Here is an 18,513-nt window from a genome sequence, read left to right as displayed (position 1 = left end):
CCCTCGAGACAGACGTGGAGACTTTTCTCTTAGCCTTTAGCTCACCTCACTGAGGCTTTGCTGTCCACTCGGTCAGAGAGTCTCCCCACGGCGACCTCATGCGCACACTGCTGTCTGTGTACGCTCATTCTCTGGGTATTCCTCTGACCTTTCCTCGACTTTTTTCAGCCCCCTCTGTGGTTCGACCCCCGGACTGTGTGCTGCACCGCTCTGCCACCTCCACAGCTTTAAAACTCCCTCTATCACCACTTTTCAAATGCCTGTGAAGACGTTTTTATAAGCTCAAACTGGCATTAAATTAAACTGGATCAGTTCATTATTGTCCATTTAACCTCTTAACCCCCACCTGAACAGAGCACATTTTCTCTAATCGAAAAGCTTCTTGAAAAAATGTCAAAATAGCAACAACAAAACGTGACCCAAAAAATGTCAAAAATGCAGCAAAAGAGTGACAGAAAAGTGACAAAGAGCGATGTGGAAATGTGGAAAAAACTGTGACGAAAAATCTGTTTAGATGACTTTTGTAGGTCTTAGCTTTCAAATGAGGCATTACACTGGCCTTTTAGATTTGAGTAAATCTGGATAAGGCGGGGGTTTAGAGGTTAAATGGCGTTTCTATCTCACTTCAACATCAATCTGAAAAATGATCTCATGTCTTTATGTTATCTCCATGTGTGATTTTTCTACATCATTCGAAACATATTACTGTACTGTATATGTGTCATATTTAAGGTCTATTCTTTTAAATAACATGATATGTACATTATATATATTTTATCTGATTACAATAGTCGGGTATTTTTTATTTCAACCAAACACTTGAGTGAATAGTCTTAATTTTCAGTCGTTTTTGTCTACACCCCCACCCCCGTCTATCGCTGTGGTCTCGCCCCGGTAGCGCTGTGTTACCCCTCCGCCTCTTCCCTTCCTACTGTTCTGCTTTTCTTTTCATCCCTCGCTCCCTTTCTGCTCTGACTCAGCTGTTTTTGAAGGAAACTCCGTCTCTTTGAAGAAGGAAGAATCTTTCATTACTCAACAGCGGCAGCGAGAGATGACAGGGGGGGAGAAGAAGTGGCCCATTGTCCTGCACTCTCCTCGCTGTAGTGGTAATTGTGTCGGTGTAATTACAGAGGGCCAGCGCGGCAGGTGTGGCAGCGCGCACCTGGGACACAAGCCTACAGCGTGAGCCCACTGTTGCATCAGACTGGCGGGATTCGGCCTTATATAGGTACGAACGGCAGCCCCTGGGAATGTGGTCACCGCCAATTTGCGTCTTCAGTCACCAGCAGTCATTCAATAATGCCACTCACACGGGAAAGGTGGGAGAAGTGTCCTGCTCGAAGGCACAACAACTCTGTGTGCAGGTAGAGTGACCACCTGTCCTCCTTCAATACCACTGAAAAAACATTACAGTTGTTTCAAGTAGGAATTAAATCTACATTCCTTTAATTCTATCAGTACGTGTGATTTTGGGCTAAAATAGCAAAGGAGGCTCATTCAACTGGACATTTTTAATACGTAGATGCCGACGTTTTGAGAATCATCTGTAGAGTTCAGGAAATTCCACAGTTACCATGGAGATCCGCCATCTTTGCAGCTGTTAGCATACATTTCCATAGACTAACATTAGCTAAAAACAGTATAGAAAGTGGATAAAAAAGCCGTGGAACAACTCTGTTAGCTGCTGAGTTACTGCTGGTAAATACATGTAACTCACTGTGGTGTCCAAGTGCTTCAATGTGAACAATAACTCCTGTATTTCAACTTTTAAAATCTCCATTAGTTTACGATTGCTGCTAATCCCATGATGCTTAGCGATATGACATCACATTCCCGAACTCTATTCTCTTCGAGGACCAAAGCGGTTAAAGGAAAAACCCACACAGTAATACATCTCTTTACTGCGCAGACGTCGAGGTGCTCCTAAGGTGTTATTACGCCTCACAATATAGTTCCCCTTTTTATCCGCTTAGAAAACATCGACATGCTTAATTTTGTGTAACTACTTGTATCGTGTAACTACTCACGTAACAGTATTTAAATAGGGGAAATGTGGAAGAGCTTGGTCGCTTCTAACTTCACCTCCGCTTGGCCCCGTAGAGGAGAGGAGGAGAGGCTAAATGCTAAAAACATTTAACGTGTCTTTTTGTGTGACTGAGCGCACACACAAAGACCAGACAGGTACACATCAACTCGTCTAAGCTCAGGTAAGAACATATCTCAGTATGGAAAAACAGTGGCCTGTTCCTTTAAGTCCCATCAGACGTTAGATTGGGCAGTGACATACTCAGAGCAACAGGTGTTGTAGATCACACAGTCACCCGGCAAAACTTGACAAACTCTATTAAATTCCAACAAAGATTTACCTCAATCATCCAGGTCAAAACACCACAAAAATGTCCAGTGGAACAAGTCTTCTGTGTTGTATCAACCTGGATGCTTGAGGTCAATCTTTGTTGAAAAGATGCTGATCTTCATGTAATCGAAGTCCCGCCGCTTCACACGACTTGTCCCACTTTGACTACGATTTGCGGAGGTCACTCTGTGCTGGACGGAGCTGGGATGGTACTGGTAATCTTGGTACATACATTTCTGACTAATTTATAAGATTTTAGCTTGAATTATGATTTAAAATATGCCATTGTTTAAGGATAATTAATAAGTGTAAAAAAAATATAAGAAGAAGACAATTTAAAATATGGAGGACACTACAATTGTCGAAAACAATATGAATCCAAATGCATCTTTTGGACAATAAATTTTCAGCTTTTAGTTTAAAAAATCGTGATTCTTTATTATTTTATTTTAAGATTCTGTTTATTTATTTTTTATCTCTTCTGCAATTCTGTGATCAAGACGAGCCAATACAGACTTTTCAATATTGGATTTTGGACCCATTTAGCCAATATGTAATGTAATGTAATAAAACAAGTTGAAACAATAAGAAGAAAAGTTGTTGTTTCTGTTGAGCTTATGTCCAATTATGAACTCCTGAAAAAGAGCTGTATTTCCTGAACCCTTTCTATGTGAATACCTTCAAAATAAAGACTGCACTTTAAGCCCATACCAATCATATAACACTCTTTATAAATACTTATGGACCTTGGTTACTATCACCAAGTTTTGGGAGTGAATGAAGGTTGCACAATATTGTAAAGTATCTTTGAGCATCTGAAGGGCTATAATACTAATTTCTAGAGGTCAAAACATCTGTAATATGTTAAAGTTCTAGCTCGATGGCCTGTCCTGCCTCTCAATATGAATCTATAGCTTCTTCACACAATCAATGGCGTAAATCCACCGGTTCAACACATTCTAACCGTTTGTTCCTCTCGATACCAGACTGCTGCCGATTGTGTAATTCTGGTGAAAGTGCAGAACATGACCTTCAGAGTGAGATCACAGAGAGCAGTGCCTTTATGTGTCACTGTCTTACTAAAGCTTACATGTGCTCAGACACTGGTCACTCGCTGTTTGATAGACAGACAACAACATGACCCTGCTCCAGTCTGGACCCCATCTGTTTTTAATGATCCAGGCCATAGGCTACATCTGCACAGCCTTTACTGGAAAGATGAAATTAGCGCACAAACACTCTCACTCATATACCGCACTGAATTGTTGATGAGAACGATAACAATCCCTTAATTGATAAACGTGACCACTTCATGTGAATCACAGGCTATAAACAGAATTGCATGTTTTAAGCGTCATGTAAGATATTGTGTCGACAGAAGTGCAGACAACAGGGGTGATGTAAGCACTGGTTTAACATGGAACTCACTCAGTTTATTTTTTTTTTTGAGCTTTTACCGTAAAAAGAAATTGTCTGGGAAAGTGACCGGAAGAAAGGAAGCCGCTTGGCCGGCAGCCAGAGGAGAAGCCTGATCTTTGAGTTTGCAAAGACGTCACGGAGCTTCTGAAAGCAAAGGTTGTGGTGAGTTGTTCTAATCAAAATGGTCTGAGTGGCCAGACAGTGAGTGAGGCGGGTTATGCCTCTGATGTTGCCGCACCGGTGGTATCAGTGTTGGCGAGTAAATCCACGACTGAAAAATAGATCATTTTTGTTGTATTTTTACAGCTGAAAAAAGGTCATATATTTATAGAATGTCAAAGTCTGGCTGGGAATACGGACATAATTGCATCTCATCTAAAACAAAGAGTATCCGTTGTTGGTTATGTGCAAGAAACATGACTTCTTAACTGTGGAAAACTCCATGTCTAACTCATTTTTTTGGGACAGACCTAAACAGACTTGTGTGATCCTTTTTATAAACTGAAGTAACTAGTAATCAGGAATCAGATTACTTTATTTTTAAAAGAAATAATCAACCACTTGCACTATGACTGTAAACCTGCATTTCGTTTTTATTATAGTCTGTTTATTTTATTTTTTACTGTTTATACTTTTTGCTCCCTTAAAGGAACAGGCCACAGTTCTTCCATACGGAGATATGTTCTCCTGAGCTTAGACGAGTTGTACGTACCTGTCTGGTCTTTGTTTGTACCAGTGGAAGAGCGTGGTTGCTTCTTACTTCACCCCGTTTGGAGCCATAGAAATATACTGGGAGAGGCCACATGCTCACAACATCTTTGGTCTTTTTGCGTGACTGAGCGCTCACACAAAGACCAAACAGGTACACATCAACTTGTCTAAGCTCAGGTAAGAACATATCTCAGTATGGAAGAACACTGGCCTGTTCCTTTAAAGTTTTTGGGAGTCATTGTATATCAGATTCCTCTATTTACTATTTAATTGAATGCACATTTCCTGTCTATCCTGCACACCCTGAGTGTTTCTGAGAGCTGAATCTAACAAGTGAATTTCTCCATTGTGAGATCAATAAAGGCTTATCTTAAATAAAGTCATCAAAGAAGTAGAAGTAATCAGTAATCTGTAGTTAGATTACTTTGGAGTAATCCCACCAACACTGGAGAATAAGGGTGGACCGAGAACCAAATCCCATGAGATTAGGTTCACAAGAACAAGACGAGATTTTGACATCATTTGCAATAATAAATAATAATATTGTGTTCTTATGTTTCCTTTGAATGGAACCATTGTATTCCTTAACAAACTAAAAGGGACGGGAAATGATAAGATTTACAAATATCAAACATGTCATAGACAACTTTTTCCTGTTCTTTGTAAATTCTCTTAAATAGGCTATATTATGTGTATGCATGTAGTTCATATTTGAACAAAGATAATGCATTTAGCTCTTTTGATAGAAGGTGTGTTCTGATCAAACTTCCTATTGCAGATGTAATAGGAGACTACTGTATATGCAAATGTGTCTTGTTATGAGCTGCCAATATGAGATGTTCATTGGTACAATTTATTTATGAGTTTGTCGTGATGACAGATCTGGGTTGATGCCATAGAAGGAAAGTAAATCAAATGTTAATTCACTTTTTTTTTAAACCACAAACTTTCCTTGATAAATGTATGGTTTAATAAAGTTGTATTTGAACTATTTAATATAGATAATACTGGAGTAATCATTTACTTAAAAGCATTTCGACACTACAATGTGTTAGAAGTGTCTCGACAGCTTTTAAAATGTTTCGACATCCTGACCCGTGGATTTTAACCATGAACAAGGTCAAAACACCTTATTCCACCTTATATTTTTTCTTTCCCTGCACCTCCTTTGAAACTATAGACTCATTACAATGTTATGACATCGCATGGAACGTGACCGATTGCTTTGTTGGAATAAAATCGGAAATTCAACCTGGCTGAGCAATTGAGAGTGTCACTTCCACTCAAGGGGAAATTAAAATTTCCCAGGCACTTAACTAACCAGCATTGACATTTGCATTAGCTTCCCTCAGTGGTGAAGGTGAGCGTTGTGTGTGGTCGTCAGTGTCTCATTTGTGCCTGAGTCATTAACCTTTTAAAGACCGGCCATTATTGCAGGAAATGAGCATGTGCAGTTGTGTGATTGTGCCTTTAGACAAGTCACCTGCAGACTCAGAGAGGAGTGACGTTCATGACCCAAACTTCAAAGGGGAGGAGTGTTTTTTAAAAAAAAATTTATGTTGATTTATTCACAGTTAAACCCATGGTGTAAAAGTTCTTTATGCTTACCTTTTTTGCTTTGGCTTTTAAGTCCGCGCACAGCCATTTGTCCCGTCACCTACCGGTTTGGGTTGCCAGATCACGTGGCTAAACAAAAAGAAAAAGTCAATCTTATTTATTACACAAGCGAGATACATACGTGTGACTACTACCCTTTATCCCCTCGCCTTAAAGGGGCTAGATGCAAGTTAGCCATTTTATACTCACCACTGCCACCTCAGGTCATACGTGTAACTGCACCTTCTATATTAAGATCATGCATGACGGCACTTCGGACCCAAAGTAACAACTTTTTGAGTGACAGTGCAGGATTTTGGAGGCAGTTGTGGTGAAAAGGTCTGGGCTCATTCTTCACATTAGGACATTGCTGGAACATGTAGGGGGATGAAAATACATAATTTTAACATTTTTAATCTCCACATAGTCTCTTTAACCAAGCACATTTTCTTCAGTCCAGCTTTACCCTAATGGCCAGTGTAATTTGAAAGCTAAGACCTACAAAACTTAAGATTTTTTGTTGCGTTGTTGCCATAGATTTGCCACATTTTTTAAGCATTTGTCATGTTTTTTTTTATCTCTTTGTTGTCTTGTTTTTGTAGTTTTTTGTTGCTTTCTTCATCGCTTTTTTCACTCTTTAGTCGTGCTTTTGTTACTTTTTTATTATTGTGTTTTTGTCACTCTTTTGAGGCTCTTTTTTTTTGCCTTGTCATCAGTTTTTAATCGTGTGTTTATCGCTAGTCAATCATGTTGTGTTTTTGTCGATCTTTTGTTGCTTTTTTGTCACTTTTGTGGTGCTGTTATTGCCGCTGTTTTGACGCTTTGTAGATTTTTACACTAAACATATTGTACAGCAGCTGTGGCCTGTCATATTTAAAGGTGTTATATTGACATACATTTATTTTGAAAGGCTGAAAAAGAAGTTGTTATTTGGATGATACTAACTACAATGTATCCAACAATGAGTTTCATGCTGTCTTCTTTAAACAGATAAAACACATGTATAAATCTTCATACATATCTTTTAAATGGTTGTTAAATCACTTCAGTCCGAGTGAGAGCTGCATTGCCATCTTGTGGAGCGTTAGTGATCCAATGGAGGCCCGTGCCAAACCCCAGGGGCCCGACTGTGGGAAATATAGGCTTGTCAAACATTACACGGAAACTCTTGGTCTTTTACATTGAAACTTTATTAAAAACAAGCTGTTAAAACCATGCACAGAAGCCAAGTCAAACAGGCACGTAAAGCATTACACAACATAGTCAAATAGACTGGCTTCACTCAAGTAATATCTGGGGGGGGAATAGCAGACCCCGTATACTTCGATTTTGTAATATCTTAATATAAACTAAATGATATGCAAAACTCCACGACTCTCGAGGGTTTCCACATGTCTCTCTATAGACACTTCTGTTTAAGAGGGTGTCCCACTATTTCAGTAAAAAAAAGTGTTGGTATAAGCTCTGTTTTTTTTTCTCAAAAAGTTTTATCACCCGAACTTTGCTGTTTAGATAAATAGTTAAGGGTCCAGAGTGATGAACTGATGAGAACTGTTGCCATAGTAACTAAAATGGACAAAGAAACAAAAAGGAGGAATTCAATCCTAACGTTTGCGTAAAGTTAGCAAGTCAGCTAGTCCGGGGAACTTTTCAGAGTTCTTTAGCCTGTTCAATGTATATTTTTCTATTGCAGTTTGCCTTTAGCCAAACATCGCAAATCATGAACGATCCACATGTTTTCAGCTGTTGCCAACCCATCACATAGAGGTGATGTCAAAGTAGTGCTGGGTACCATTAATGTTTTTTCTATACCGGCACTTTAACAATATGATTTTTTCAATACCTATGCTAAATTATTTATCATATGGAACCATAAAACAGATTAATAATGTTATTTTATTCTTTTTCCTTCCATTTCATTTCTTTTGCATTTGTTTTTAATTTTTTTCCTCTTCAATGTGTTTTTTCCCAAATTTACCCAAATATGTAAACCCCCCCCCATTTTTTTTTCTTCCGGGAAGCCATTGGCTAAAAAAGGCACGTATTTGTAGTAACAGGATCAGAAAGCTGAATGCATTTCTATGATTTCTATGTGTTTGAATGGTGAAATGTCCTCAAAAGGGTGCTAATATAAATCCATCCATGGAGTTATAGAAAAGGTTTAACTACAAAAAGCATTATTACTTGTATTAAGTAAGGGATACTGCACGACGAGGTGTCCATTATCAGAAATAACTAACGTTTGTCAGTTACTTTGTTAGCTTTTGAGATGCTAACAACGCACTTAAATGACTAGCTGAGCTAAGCGCTAATCAATGATAAAAGACTGTTTTTAGTTGATGACTTAAAAATCCCCTCTTTCCCACAGAAAAACCACATGAACACAAACCAACTCGGGACAATGACGTCACATCTTGGGAAATCGAGCTCCCCAGTCCACATATCACTTTTTAACGGACACCCTCCAGCCAATCAGAATCGAGTATTCACCCAGACCATGGTATAAATAATAATAAACAGAGTTGGCTTCTGGCTGACGTGAGATCCCATGTCTCATCAACACTGCAGTTCAGAGTGTGTGTTCTGGATAAACAGCCCATAATTTATACATTAAAAATGTTTACTTTCTAAGGTTCGACCCTCCATGTCCCACTGAATTGCAAAACATTTTCTACTATTTGAGAAGGTCACCCAATTCATATTCCCCCAACACTGAACTGCTCTCATACATAGCTCCTTTGTGCTAGTTTCTCAAAGGCGGGTTCTCTGATTGGCAGGGAGCTCGTCCTGGTCAAGTCCCCACAAGAAGGTGCGGAGACGTGTCACTTCCTTTTGCAGCTCGGGGCTCGGGATTGGCTGGGACAGATCCAGCCGCGGAGTCTCGTTTGGGAGGATTAATGGAGGGTGGTCCAGGAAGCTCTCGAAGATGTCTGAAAGTGAGAATAGACACAATGAAGTCATTTGTGAACGTGGCTCGTTTGATCTGCACCGACAGATAAAGCCCAGGCTTTAGGTAAAGTGAGTTGAATTGTGAATATTATTTAATCCAGAGCTAAAAAAACCAACAGGTGCTGGTCAAAACCCTAACCCACGAAAACAAAAGATATATATTTGTAATTCACATAATATTAAACTTTTTAAAGCTTCTGACTTACAACTTCGTGTAGTAGAGTACTGTACCTCCATAAAGTATATTATAAAAGTGGAAAATTTTGCAATAATTTGGTGGTATTTGCTAGCCTGGCTAACGCCAGACTAAAATCACAAGTGATATTTAGTCTGGGGACCACCAATTCATTTTCTCGAAGGAGAGGTGTGGTTTACGATCGTCCATAGCTGTTTATTGGCGCTACAAATGTCTATCATGCATCTACAAGTAGCCACAGCCAATCGTATCATCGTATCCGATGACGTATGACGTACCCGCTGTAAACTTTCGAGCTAAACTATTTAGAACAAGGTCTAAAGCTTGATCGAAAAATAGTGTCGCGTCTGCTACTGTCATGTTTGATCCGTCCCTCCTCGTTCTGTGATTGGTTCCCAAATCCATGAGAAAATCTTGGCCATGGTCCCCAGGCTGCTGTGCAGTTCGAAATGATTTGAGCGCACACAGCAGTCTGGCGTTAGCCAGGTTAGGTATTTGCATCTTATTGAATCATTTTAATCAATCGTGAACCCTGAAGAATGTGTAGTTGTGCTACAATTTGTTACAATGATAAACATTGTCTGAAACTTGCAAAAACTTAAATGTGAGGAATGTTGTCTTGTGAAAGAGTTTTTGAGTTCATGGCAACAGTTTAACCATGTTAGAAGTTTCTTTTAAAACAAACATAGGGGTCATTTATCAAGGAAGGTGATAAATAGCGGGTGTAAGCTGAAAAATAAAATCCACTATTAAACTAAAACTAAAAGATCACTGCTCAAGTTCCTTAAAGGGACCAAACGGAGTTTAAAAATATTAAAATGATGTATTTTCCTCCCCCTACATGTTCCAGCCATTTCCTAAGGTGTAGAATGAGTCCAGACCTGTTCACCACAACTGCCTCTACAATATTGCACTGTCACTCAAAAAGTTCGGGGGCCGAAGTGCCGTCATGTGCGAGCTTCATATAGAAGGTGCAGTTACACGTATGACCTGAGATGGCAGTAGTGAGTAAATTTCGCATAAAAAGTTGCATAAGGCACCTTTAAGTTGAGTGACGAAGTAGAGTAATATCTTGGACTTTGGACATTTCCTCTACTACTGTAAAGCATCACATACCATTTTTGAGCAGTTTTGCACTCAAACTGCATTTATTACAGCCCCATTGATTGGTTAGCAGGCTCAAAATGATGGCTTGTAGATACTTTGTTTTTACTATGTATAATTCCCTTATCTGCCAGTAGAGGGCACTCTAAGCAAGATACGAGATGTGCATTAGAGCAGTCATTACTCATGAATTGTCTATACTCTGACATTAAGTTAAATGACAAAACATCAAAACTCAGTGGTGAGTGAGAGTGATACACCACAGTGATGCTTGATGAGCTCACTTTACACTCATTTCCTCCTGCGATTGTTGTTTGAGAACTGGAGGAACGTTCCAAGAACTGGAGAAACTTTACGAGTCATGATTATGCAAAATAAGATAACTAAGATACATTCACTTTATTTGTCTAATATGTGTGTTACCTCCACTCAGATCAGTGCCTGGGAGAGGGGCCCAGGACGATGGCGGGGCCCGAGTTGGACCCAGCTTGTAGTGGGTGAGAAGGTGATGCAGCTGAGCCGGACTTAACAAGACATGGTCCTCCTGCAGACTGCTCCAGGACGACTGTGGAAAAATATGATGTTAAATCCGTGATCATAAACGAGAGACATGAGTAATGCTGCACAAACACAAACCTGGATGAGTCTGGTCTTGGGAATGCACAGGAAGTTGACTATGACAGACAATTTCTTCATGAACTCAGAGGCAATATCTCCTAATCCTGCTCCCTGGAGCCAGTCCAACACCAGGTCCAGGTTTGTGCGGATCTGAACGGCCCGCGACCAAGAGAAGAGACCGTCTGAAAATAAAGAGAGAAACAGGAACAAGTCAAGTTATATACAAAGTTTTAGAGTTTGAGTAACCAATTTATTTTTGCCATCATAGACTATTAAGGTAAAGTTGGCAATGCAGCTCCTACAACTAAAATATAGCACATTTCTATCTATCATTAGAGTCTACATCAACGCAAATGTATTTCCATGGTGGTCCGCACTCATTCATGTTGCCTGACAAAGCTGTACTCACACCTAAAATGTGCATCTTGAAGAATTGATATGCACGGGAGGGATTGTGAGAGGTAAAGCCGAGTCGAGACAAGAGCTATTGGTTTATGCTCAACTTCTGTCTTCCACAGCTTGATAGAAGGAGAAAATGGATGGTGCAGCTTTAAAAGACACACATCCTCCTTATAACTTACGCTTGCACAATAGAAAACAAGTAATATGGTATAATTCATCCCAAAACAGCAGCAGTGTTGTCAGCAGAGGCCACACGGACTGGAGTAAAACTCTATAAGCCTGGATCAGGAGTCGGATCATGGTGCTCACTGCTCCTGACAGTGGTACTGACGGAGGTTCAGCAGGTGGAGCTGGAGATTCAATCCATCTTTCTAAATTTACTTAAGTACTGTACTTTGGTAGAGTTTTTGAGCACCTGTACTTTACTTGAGTAGTGTTTCTGTTGAAAACGTATCACTTTAATCCTCTATGTTTGAAAAATACAGCATATATAACGCTTTCTACTCCACCGCTTTTCTATAAACAAAACAAACAAACAACACAAAACATATTTTGTCCAAAGTAAGCCCTATGATGCACAACTGCAGAACATTAGATATCACTGATTTGTACTTTCTACTTTGAATACAGCAAATACTTAAGTACTTTAATCTAAAATTTGACTGTGCAATTTTTACTTGTGGTGGAGTGATATTTGACTGGTAGTTTCTGTACTTTTACTCAAGTAATGATATCGAACAACTGCTTTTTACAAAGGATTGAGTCAATTCAGCTTTTTTGCATGGTTGACACTTATTTATTTATTAATTATTGTGTGTGCTGTCTTACCTCTCTCTAGCAGCGTGTTGAGCAGTGAGGTGTTGGTGAAGAAGAAGAGGTAGCCGAAGGTTTGCGACGTGAGCGGAGGGGAGAGACAGGCCTCTCGCGAGAGCATCAGGGAGCAGCGGTACACGTCCACCAGCCCGGCCACTTTCGGAGGTAAAGCGGACACATCGTCTACGTCTCTCTTGTCCTCCCCGTCTGCTCCCGCCGCTCCGTCCTGGGCTTTCTCCTTGTCGTCACTGGAGAAGGGGTTGGTGTCCAGAAGAGCCGGGAGCAGAGAGTACAGTGTCTTTGTGCGGAGTAGAGAGAAAAAAGAAATCACTTTGGAGTTACAATTCATTAAATTCAGAATATTTTGTTCACAGGAGGGTTTTGTCTTGCTGTTGTTATTGATATTTTTTTCCTCTTTTCAAATCAAGAGAGAATATTGTGAAGTCACTTGACGCTTGTGGTCGCTCCCGTTTTTGTTTCTATTTTGAGCGTGTTTGCACCTTAGTGAGATGATACACACACTGCTGAAAGGTGTGCATTATGACATCATCCAGCTGTGCCAGCGCCTCAGAGCAGGTGTCCATGTCAGCCGTCAAAACAGGGTCCCCGGGGGCTGCACAGAACACCCATTAACACAAATTAAAGACTCAGCGCGCGCTTTAATTCTTATGTTGGCTGTAGTTCTGTATTACATAGATCACAAGGGAAAGGTGATGTTTTTTTTCTTCAGTCAGCAAGTTTTGATTTATTATATTCTAACAGATCTTAACTAATCGCACTTGAAACAGCAATTTGATTGGTCCTAATTCTCTGAACCTCCACTTTGTCATACAATATAGAGAAAGTATAGGCATCATTCGTATTTTTCGCAGCAAATATATTGCAAAACATATTTCATCAGACATTGGGGACAACTTAAGTAATTCACAAATGTTAACAAATCAACTCAGAGATTTCCTTGAATTATTTTATGTGTAATAGTGTAATACTATGGGGGAACCGGTGGCCCAGTTGGTAAAGCGGGTCGTCTTATGATCGAAAGGTTGGTGGTTCGAATCCTGCCTCCTGAAGGTGCACACTGTTGTTGTGTCCTTGGGCAAGACACTTCGCCCACCTTGCCTCCAGTGTCTGCGTACATTGGTGTATGAATGGGTGAGTGGTTCCTTACTGTAAAGTGCTTTGAGGGCCTAATGCCGGTGGAAACGCGCTGTATATAAGTTGAGACCGTTTGCCATTTACATTGTATAACTGGGTCTGTTGGTCTTTAAATCATCATTACCCTTCCTGCAACAGAGCTCTCAAATGCTTTCTGAATGCAGATAGTTTTTAGTGTCGCTTTCTGTGTCTTTTTGCACAGCCTTCTCTTCATGTTGCCAGAGCTTTTTCCTGAGTACATTTTGCAATATTACTGTACAACTAAAACACATTATCGACATCTTTGGTTTGATTGCTTAACGTTTGTGATTTATATGAGTTGTCACCAATGTTTGGCAAAAAAAACACCTGAGCAAATAGCACCTTTAGAGAGAAATGTACTGAGAGAAATGTTGCTCCAACTCTAACCTTCAAACTCCCACTCCTTGTCCATTGCTTCCACTTTGACCTGAAAGAAGTTGAGGAGCTCTGTGGCGTTGGACATCCAGAACATGAGCGGTCGCAGGTCAGAGGAGAGTGCCTGGACACTGGGCATGCTGAGCTCAACATCCTGCTCCGTGGAACTGGGCAAAGCAGTAAAAAATTACAACAACTACACAACAGGTTGACAAGTGAAGACAAGTCTTCAATCTTAATGGAAAGTCAAATGGGGCATTCAAGTTTGTTCATTGTAATATTCAAGAATATCGCAATGTTTTCATATTGTGCAGCCCTTATGCAGTTTGGTGAGGCATAATGTGGCCATTATCCAGTTACTTTTTCACATTGAAATGCAATGATCACACAGCATTGTAATGAATAAAAAATGTTCTTACTTTTGCGTGGGATGCTTATCCCCAAATTCCTTGATGTTATCCTGTGAAGAGAGTTGGACACAGAAGAGAGGGTTGAGGGGGTGGAGGGGAGCAGTCTCACCCTGCAGCCAGGACAATTACAGCACATTTTCCAGCAGCAGGGAAGTGACATCAACTCATCCTCGCTGCTGTCTACAACACTGTAGGCCACAATGAAGGGCATGTGACTGTTTGTTTTTCTCTCTGTCTGACTGGTCCTGGAGATCTTAATATATCTGCCTTCAATTATCCGAAAACATAATCCAGACCAGTGTGGCTGAATTTTATATTCTCAGCATGTATTCTCACTTACCCACACAATTTCTTTAATCAGATTAGCTGCTTTCAGAAGTATCTGAGGGGTAAGGGCAGGGTCGAGGTGTTTGGATGCATGATCAATCATGATTGACAGCAGATACGCAGGAGCTAAAGGCCCACCCCCAGAATCAGGAGAAGAGTTTTTGTGGATTATCTCCTGAAATAAAAAGAAACATTTATGGTGGTTTCAAAAAATTAAATGAATTATACTGTGATGCATTAGTTTTACTTGTAACAGAGCATCTGCATGACGATGATGGAACTTCAAAATGGCCTCACTAGACCCCAGATACTGCCTGAGGGCCTCCTGTCGATCCACGAGGCCTGAAGGGCAGCAGGCGGTGGAGGCGTCTGTCTGCCATGGCAGAGTCAGAGCCAGTGGTGGCGCTGGAGACACACGCGGGTCACGGTATAAGAAGAGAAAGTGATCTCCAAGACCAAGGACATCTCCAGGCTTCAGGACAGTCTCCCTGTACACGCACACACCATTGTGTGTGACGGCTCCTCCTCTGAAGGGCCTCATCAGAGCTGGGATGGAAAGAACATTAGTTTATGTTTTACAGTCTGATACATACAAGTGATGCATCTTTGTGCTGCATGTTTGCACCTTGTCCAGAAGGAGCTTCGGGGACAGCAGAGTCTCTCCGGATCAACAAGTGTCTGGCCAAAAGATCAGGAGCCGACAGAAAAGTGTCCACTTTCAGAGGCCGCTTTCCCTTCTTCTCCCTCTCTCGGTCTTTCTCCCTCTCCTTCATTGTTGGTTTTCTTCCAAAGACATGCATGTGTCCCGTCATGATGTACAAAACAAAATCCTGGACAAAATGAGATGGAGACTGCAGTGAAGACAGGGAGGTCTGTTATCTTCACTGAAGTGTTATGGTTGACATTAATCTTTCATCTTGAAGATGATACGTCAAACACAAGGCAGATGATAAGGTATGAAGTGTGCCACAGTTCGCAACAATAGAGCTGTGTGATGTCATTGTGCGAGGAGCACACCGTCAGACTAGTGTTATGTAGAGGCAGGTTGTTGAGGCTTTATGTCGCTATGAAGATGTTTATGCGGGATGCCGAATGGGAGAGGTTTGCAGAGGGATGGAAACGCTGATGGTATGCTGCGATTACAGACATGCAGGTCTGATGTCATTCAGGGTGTGTGGACCGCCGCACAAATCGGCTCAAACTAACTGACTATGATACATTAAATGCTACTGTATGTGTGAGCACAGCTCAATGATTTCCATATGTTTCTTTTTTCTGTTTGAACCCAGTCCTTATTTAGGCTGCAACTTCACCCTGAGAAACTATTTTAAACAACTGATGCTACTGCAGCTACACTACATGTGCTACAATGAGAATTAGAGGTGCCCATCCACAGGGTGGTACCTTGTTCTGGTCATAGCCCTGAAGCAACAGGAAGTACGGCCGGTCTGTTGGAGGAAGAATCAGACTCTGTGACATCACTTCCAGGTCACAGCTGGAGTAGTCCTTCTCTTCTTCTGCTGTCTGGTGCATCCATCCCACTTTGGCCTCAGGTCGGGTCCTGATCTGAAATTATCAATAAAACACATTTAAAACTCTTCCTTCTTGTTAATATTTCTGACTGAGGTCCTCTACCTCTCCCGGCTGTGGGCTGATCATGCTCACTATATTCTTTCTATCTTGCACCCCTGTGTTATTGTTGGTCCCCCGGTTGTTGGTGGCTTTCTGGTCATTGCTGACATGGTTTCCTTGGCGGCGTCTCAAGCTGAGGTTCATGTCACTGATGCTCCTCCTGAGCTCAGTGTTTCGGCCGCGGTGTCCGCGCTCACTCTCCTCTGAACCTCCTCCTGAGGCCATTCTGTTGCGGCGCCAGCGCACGCCTGAGACACAAATTATATACAAGGTAAAGGAATAATTGACCACATGTTAATTAATCAATAATTGTTGTCTTAATCGGACCCTGACAATTGTCTCCTTCTCTCTCCCTCTCTCTTTCTCGCTCTCTCTCTTCTCTCTCATAGTCGTCTCTTCTGTGTATTTCAAAGCGCCGTTCAAATCCCTCTTTGGGCCGCCACATGTCCACTAGCAGCAGGGGACATTCCCATTGGGCCACACTTCTTCGGCTCTCTGTCTCCCACTTGATCGCTCCATCTGGCTGCTGCATGGGCTTTCCAATGACATCACACAACAGGAAGTCCTCTGGGCTGTATTTTTGAAGAACTTCCAGAGAACAGGAGAGGAAAAGGAGAGCGTGATCACTTTTCCATAACAACACTGTTTATGTTCTATGTGTTACTATTGATTTCAGTGGTTTAAGATTTTGAGTGTAATGTGTAAAAGAAAATAAAGGTTCTCTTCACACCTGTGTCTTCAGTCTCCTCCCGCTCTCTTTCTGTGTAGCGAGTGATGACCTGACAGATGAGCTGCCTGGCTGTAGAGTGCACACTGGCCAGCAGAGAGCGGTAGTTGGCTCCACTGGAAAGTGCATCCCCATATATCTTGATGAGGCCTGGAGCAGAGGAGGTGCCGGGGGGCAGGTAGTGGTGTGATGAAGGGGCAGCCGAGTGGGCCCAGACCTCCCTGTCTCTTTCCCCCACTGCCTTATCCCGGTCACTGTTGGAGCGACCCCGCAGGAAGAGGTGGGACAGGCGCTTTGCGCGGGACTGATGTCCAGTCGGACGAGGCCGGAGGAAGGCCGGAGATGGAGATGGTGATGGGACAGGGGAGGCCAGAGAAGGGGTGGAGTTTGAGAGGGAAGAGGAAGGTGCAGAGGGGGCTTCATGGAGTGAGGCTGCGTCAGAGCTTGTGGTCGACCTAAGAAAGAGAGAGAGAGAGGAAGGACCAGTCAGCTGTGAGTTATGACTGTCCAAACACCACAAACAACAAAGTCTAAAATAAAACAGGAATTGGGATTTGCAGGAAATGTGCACCAGTGGAAGTAATGACATCAGTGCTCACTTTGGCATGAGACTGATCTTTATCTAACATAAAACACACATTTTAAATATTTAGACTCACTTGACAGACACAGCACTTGGCCAGCGACGTCCAAGCTTAGCAAAATGTTTTCTGGGCGAGTTGATCCACAAACCAACAGGGAAATGGAGCTTTCTGGCACGAGGACTACTGGACCCCTCCATCTGAGATGAAAGAGCAAAAACTGATTAAAAAAAAAAAAAAACTATGTAGACACTGCTTTCTCATAATGCAAAAATGTTATGGTTGAAACAATATAACAATAGAATGATGTCAACAGGAAACAGGTTGTCATCATTGAAGCAAACAGAGAGTAGCCAAATCCTAAAAATATATTGTAATTTTCCCTCAAGTTTTCAAACAGGAAGCATCAGGTCCTGCTGTTGTATTGACATGGAAATACCCCTGCCTTTGCCTGGACAAGTCTTGCACACACACACAAAAACTATAATGTTGCAGTTGTTCCTACTTTGAAAACGATTTAATAATAACAATTACTCCCACCATATTACATTACACCGATCAAAGTGTGCAAGATACAACCCTGCGTTTTAGTTCTAAAGAGAAAGATGGGCCTACTGAGACAAACGTTATATACTCAATAGGGAAAACTGTCCTCTGTCAGGAGCAGGGGACAGCACAGCACAGCAGTTAAAAAGTCTTTTAGTCGGGAGTGCCTGGTTGAAGGATTAGCCTAATATTCATATTTAAGGTCGATAGAAACCAGAGTACATGACGGAAAACCACCCAGACCCTGGAGAACATGCAAAAAACTACACTAGGCCCCACCCAGAAATCAAATCGGGGACTCGGCCACCATAAAAGACACAAATTCTAGCTAAAATGTACTGGGATGTTACTCAATGTTATACTTACCCAGTCTTTTCTTATGATGTGTATAGATTTTTAATATAATCCGTATCCAGACAAAAAACAAATGCACCTAAATTAATTCCTGTACAGGGCATGTCTCCTGTTGCCCATTGTTATAATCCATTTTATGTTGCTCTGTCGCAAAATAAAGCAAAATATCTTTCTCTCTAAACTGAATGAGGTCTGTTCCCACTCGCTTTCCCTGGCTTTCG

The 18,513-nt window shown here is 41.4% G+C and overlaps 1 protein-coding gene across 3 annotated transcripts; it reads right to left on the bottom strand.

Moving 5' to 3' along the window:
• Positions 1-8,332: 8,332 nt before the first annotated feature.
• rasip1 (Ras interacting protein 1) lies at positions 8,333-18,513 on the bottom strand. 3 transcript variants are annotated; one of them, XM_079562107.1, is made up of 16 exons: positions 18,305-18,513; positions 17,471-17,592; positions 16,815-17,266; positions 16,412-16,672; positions 16,088-16,332; positions 15,857-16,018; positions 15,078-15,282; positions 14,700-14,998; positions 14,466-14,627; positions 14,135-14,175; positions 13,728-13,882; positions 12,665-12,777; positions 12,180-12,462; positions 10,968-11,131; positions 10,755-10,896; positions 8,333-9,012 (listed from the first exon to the last, which is right to left on the bottom strand). In XM_079562107.1, exons 2-16 carry the CDS (start codon positions 17,590-17,592, stop codon positions 8,834-8,836), a joined length of 2,985 nt encoding a protein of 994 aa, XP_079418233.1. In that variant the 5' UTR covers positions 18,305-18,513; the 3' UTR covers positions 8,333-8,833. The 3 variants fall into 3 exon arrangements, with proteins under 3 accessions (XP_079418233.1, XP_079418235.1, XP_079418234.1); XM_079562109.1 differs by having other exon boundaries at positions 16,118-16,332; XM_079562108.1 differs by having other exon boundaries at positions 16,418-16,672.

Source organism: Gobius niger (assembly GCF_951799975.1).
Source record: "Gobius niger genome assembly, chromosome: 8".
Lineage (NCBI taxonomy): Eukaryota > Metazoa > Chordata > Actinopteri > Gobiiformes > Gobiidae > Gobius > Gobius niger.
Note: the sequence above shows the minus strand (reverse complement) of the source record. Positions and strands in the feature narration are given on the sequence as shown.